Source organism: Nannobrachium achirus, assembly GCF_963921795.1.
Source record: "Nannobrachium achirus genome assembly, chromosome: 2".
Lineage (NCBI taxonomy): Eukaryota > Metazoa > Chordata > Actinopteri > Myctophiformes > Myctophidae > Nannobrachium > Nannobrachium achirus.
The window spans coordinates 43,740,844-43,745,843 of NC_137811.1; the positions used below are offsets into that span (position 1 = coordinate 43,740,844).

A 5,000-nucleotide genomic window follows, 5' to 3' on the forward strand; every position below is an offset into this window, starting at 1 on the left:
ATGGGTTGCTCCTTACATTATGATGCTCCCACATATTCTCACACACGCACCAGTTACAGTTAATTTCTCCATAACCCACACTCTGCACATATCTTCAAACGGGTAAGGTCTAGTATATATATATTTATCGACTAAAAACTAGACTAAAACATTTTAGATAACATTTTAGCTAACAAAAACTAAATGAAATTTTGCTAAAATATTGTGTGCGTGCGTGTGCTGTGCGTGCGTGTGTGTGTGCACCTCTCTCGCTGGCGTCGTCCACCAGGACGATCTCCTCCAGCTGTGTGTGTGGGGAGCGGTCGATGACGGAGCGCACGGTACGCAGCAGCGTGCTCCACGCCTCGTTGTGGAACACGATCACCACACTGGTACGAGGCAGGTCATCTGGATACAGCTTGTTCTTACACCTAGAGAGAGAGAGAGAGAGAGAGAGAGAGAGAGCATGGGTCAACCATGGGGAGATAGAGAGAGAGAGAGAGCATGGGTCAACATGGGGAGATAGAGAGAGAGAGAGAGAGAGAGAGAGAGAGAGAGAGAGAGAGAGAGCACGTCACCATGGGGAGATGGAGAGGGAGAGAGAGAGAGAGTGTTCGTCGACTAACCTTTTTCACTGACGAAAACTGAATAAAAACTAAATAAATTCGCACAGGACGGAATTCATTTGCGTGTGTGATTGGAGTTTGGTTGTTTATGTTGGACAAAATGTGGACGAAATATTTTCCCCAAATATGGATATGGTCTGACATCATACAGTAAATGTCTTATGTTATAGACCACATGAGACTCACACAATATGTCCATTTAATATGGGCATTCCAAGCTATGGGCTTAATATTGATGACATCAGGGATCTCCATTTATGGGCATACAAGGGACAAGGATGGAATTAATTTGAAAGTGTCACTTGTGTTAGTGTTGTTGCCCTAATTCACTCTTTGTCAAGTCCCGCCCCATGTCGCACTGTTACTAGGTGGGACAAAAAAGCCAGGTAAGACTTTTTTGTCCTTTCACTTCCATTATAAAAACACGATTTTTCATAGCCTCATTATTGCTATTTAATAAGTACCAAAAGAAAAACATCTACGTGATATTAATAAAAAAGGAACAAAAAAGTACAGTAGTTACATTGCAAAACGGGGGTTTTCCCCCGAAAATACATGTTTTAATTAGTTTAACCAAAATAAATCCTCTGAAACAGGCAGAGGGAGACTCACACTAACCAGGAAATTGAGGAAGTAGCCTCAAGCCCTCAACATAAAATGTATTTTATTATTTATATTATGTAATTCTGCCCATTTAAAATATATGTACCCAATAGAATATCTTAGTTACATCGATATCTTTCATGTGAACTAGTCATTGGTCAGTCAGGGACCAATTAGAAGGCTGACAAAGGGTGAATTTGCAAGTGTGACTCGTGTCGTGGCAACCACACTGGTTAAACTGACACAATATGTCCACATGGGCTTTCCCAGATATGGGCTTAATATTGATGGGCATAAAAGGGATTCTATTAGTGTGGTTTCCCTAACGGCATCATCTTGGAATCAGATGTAGAGGTCAGTTCCATATATGGAGATCTAAGTGATGATGATGATGATCCAGTCGTCTCCATGTACTACGGTCGCAATTAACAATTTCGTCCAAAAAAATAATAAAAAAAAATAGAAAATGAAGAGATCCATTAAAACAAAAAGACAAGACATTTAAAGGAGCTATAGTCAACTTTTTCATTGTAGGGCAGACACTTTGTTTACATCCTAGTCTATAGACTAGAATGTAAACAAAGTGTCGGTCTGACAATGGCCAAAATGATTATTTTGTCATTATTTTACGCTTTTTGTGGTCACTTTTGAATAGAAACACATATATGAAGCTTATTTTTTTTATAAAATATTTTCGAAACATTATTTTTATTTTAGCATCCGTTTTTCAAGGAAAAGTTGACTATAGCTCCTTTAATGTTTGGTTGCACTCTGAAAATAGCAGATCTACAGTACAAGCTAATAATGCATTATGAGCTTGTAGATCGGATATTTTCAGCATGCAACAAAGTGTAAAATCAGGCATTTCAATTAACGCCATCAAGGCCTGCAAATATACATTTTAGATGACAAAACATTACTAAAACTAAATAGAATTTGATTCAAAAGACTAAAAAGAAATACAAATATACTGTAAAAATCAACACTGATTCTGAGGCCGAATGGTCACTGAAGCTCATTAATCGGTCAATGAATCAGTGCGTGAACCAGTTAATCATCATCGCAGGCTAAATCATGTTTTGTCGCCTTCAAGCAGCTCCTCCCAACAAATAAATGTGTCTGCTGGGAGGTGGTGGAAGATTGAGTTTCCGCATGCACGCACGCACACGTGCACAGTCCGCACACACACGCACACACACTCACACACACTCACAGCGAGTCAGGGTGATGTGACACCTGATTAGCGATGTTAATTGGACAGTGAGAGTCATTAGCCATTTAGCCTCACAGTTCAGAGGACACATAATACTGCAAGCGTTGAAGTTACTGCGAGACAGAGAGGGACGTAGACCAGGGGTTTTCAAACTTTTTTGACTCAGGACACCCCCTTTAAATAACCTTTTCATCCACGGCACCCCTGAATTACACTGTTAATTTTGGGAATCAAGTCGGCTATGTTACGGAGAAATATCTACCACTTGAACCCCAGCATCCCTATTCTGGGGTGAAGGCTCACCAAAAATAGCCGATCTACAAGCTCACAACACGTCACAACGTCTTCCTGTCAGGGCAGCGTTCCCAACGGTAGCGTCTGCCTGAAGGTAACAGGGTTATAAGACCGTTGCCGGGGTGACTGGGGTCCCTGATTATTTTCAGGGCCCTGTCAAGGCACCTTTCAGAAGGCACAAGGCAGATGGAAAAATAACTCCTCAAGTACAGTGCACATCAGGCCATCACGTAGTGAAGTGATATTGATGTAGTGATATTGATGAATTCCAAATACATGTATCATCAAATCATTCTGAGGCACCCCTGGACTGCCGTCGCGGCACCCCAGTCCCAGGGTTCCCCGTCACCCACTTTGAAAAGCCCTGACGTAGACATCTAAAAGAAAAGAGCAGGAACGGGTGAGATGCGTGTGCACAGTGTCTTTCAAAAGCCCAGGTCACAGGAAGATTAAACACGTTCCTCTGAATAATTCTCAAGATCTTAGGCTATGTGAACAGGGGCGTCACAAGGGGGGGGACTGAGTTACAAGGGCCCAAGGTGGAGGGGCCCTAGTAACTTTAGCTATTGAAAAATAGCAGATATACAAGCTCACAGCGCGGCACTGCGAGCTTGTAGATCTGCTATTTTTGAAAAGTAGTGAAAATGTGTGAAAATCTTTGAATATATGTATTTTTTAAGCGAACATTTGTAACTCAAATTTTGCTTCTGGGGGGTCCCTGGAACGAAATATTTTGAGATGGGGGTCCGTGGCCAAATACATATCCTCTTGGGGGTCCTTGACATGAAAACATATAAGCACCACTGCCATGGAAAAACATAGGTTTCTTGCACACATTTTCACGATTTTTGAAACATAGCAGATATACAAGCACGGCACGAGCTTGTATTATCTGCTATTTTTCAATAGCTAACATTCATGGGGGGCCCGCAGTGAATCCTTGTACCCAGGGCACAGAGTTTGGTGTGACGCCCCTGTATGGGAAGCTGCTGTTAACTGCTTTAGTGCCTATTCCGAACTAGTTCGGGATAATTTGGACCGTCCTGGGTGCCTATCCCGAACTAGTTCGGCTTTAAAAAAAAAAATCTTTTTTGTAAAAAAAAATAAAAATAAAAAATGTCGAGCCGGGCCGCCGGCCGTCATTTGTTTACACGGCCCGCGAGAGCGTCGCGCCGCCGATATTTACCATCCACTCCAATGCAATCCAGGATCTTTAGAGCTCATTTTCTCTGTTCCATGCATATCCATGAGGTGTGCAAGGTTTAATCATGGCTAAATCGCCGAAAATAGGGCTTCTAAAATGCTTGGTAGCCAATAGCTAACTTCAAGCTAATTTCATCCTGTCCCTGTTGATGACACAAAGGAAAGTGTTCAGGCTTGTCATGGCTCCGCACGGCTTGTGCTGTTACAACGCTTGTGGATGAGGTTTGTATATGGCCATTGGGCGGTCTCTAGTGGTGAAAAGGTGGCATTGAAAGCGTTAAGTGACCATCCATGTAAGTTGCACTGAGTAATATAATATTCTAGCTTGGAGAAAGAACCGCTTCAAGTAGATCAGCAATGAACAAGAAAAGAAAAGAACATTTCCTTGATTATCCTATATCGAGGATTACCCGAGAAATAAAAAAAAGTCAGTTCACTGAAGATAATTTTCGATGTGTGAGCCTGAGAAAAAAAAAAAAAAAAGAGTGCACAACATTATTGTTTCTTGCATGAGCGGTCTGTGGAAATGTGATAGCATGCCCTTGGGGTTTGGACTCAGTCTACCAGATTAGGCTGTTTTCAATCTGTTCTTCACTCTGGTGTTATTAATGAATGTGCGTTATGAAACGACTGCTCTCCTCCTCTGCATCTAGGACACCATAGAGAGAGATTGATCCACACAGCAGATGCCACAGAGTTATGGACGCATAATAGTCCAGTCATTTTAGGCCAAAATTAGGCCAAACCTAGAACAAATTGCAATAGTAGCAAACTCAACTGATTTTGTATCCTCAATATGTCCTTAGTGAGGGAAAAAAAGTCCCAAGGAATCCCATCGGGGCAAAGTTTTGAAAACGACCTATCTACCTTCACTTACTATACACTACAATATAAAGGAAAAAATGACTGAAAAAAATCTGCTTTAAGTGGGATGTGAGGGGTCAAACTAGGGGTTTTTAATTATTCTGAATCCATTGCAATCATTTGTTTTGCACGAAAAACATTCCTTGGGCCAGAAATGGCCACTCAAAACGTCAATTTTCATCAATTTTCAGTCTTTTGGGGTCCGTTTTTAGCCCAAG

The 5,000-nt window shown here is 41.6% G+C and overlaps 1 protein-coding gene across 1 annotated transcript in view; it reads right to left on the reverse strand.

Moving 5' to 3' along the window:
• galnt1 (UDP-N-acetyl-alpha-D-galactosamine:polypeptide N-acetylgalactosaminyltransferase 1) overlaps positions 1 to 5,000 on the reverse strand; it is a 106,844-nt gene that overhangs the window by 19,436 nt on the left and 82,408 nt on the right. Inside the window, exon 5 of the mRNA XM_080749057.1 lies at positions 244 to 410. Within this exon, the coding sequence (XP_080605183.1) occupies positions 244 to 410 (167 nt within the window). The remainder of the gene's footprint in view (positions 1 to 243; positions 411 to 5,000) is intronic.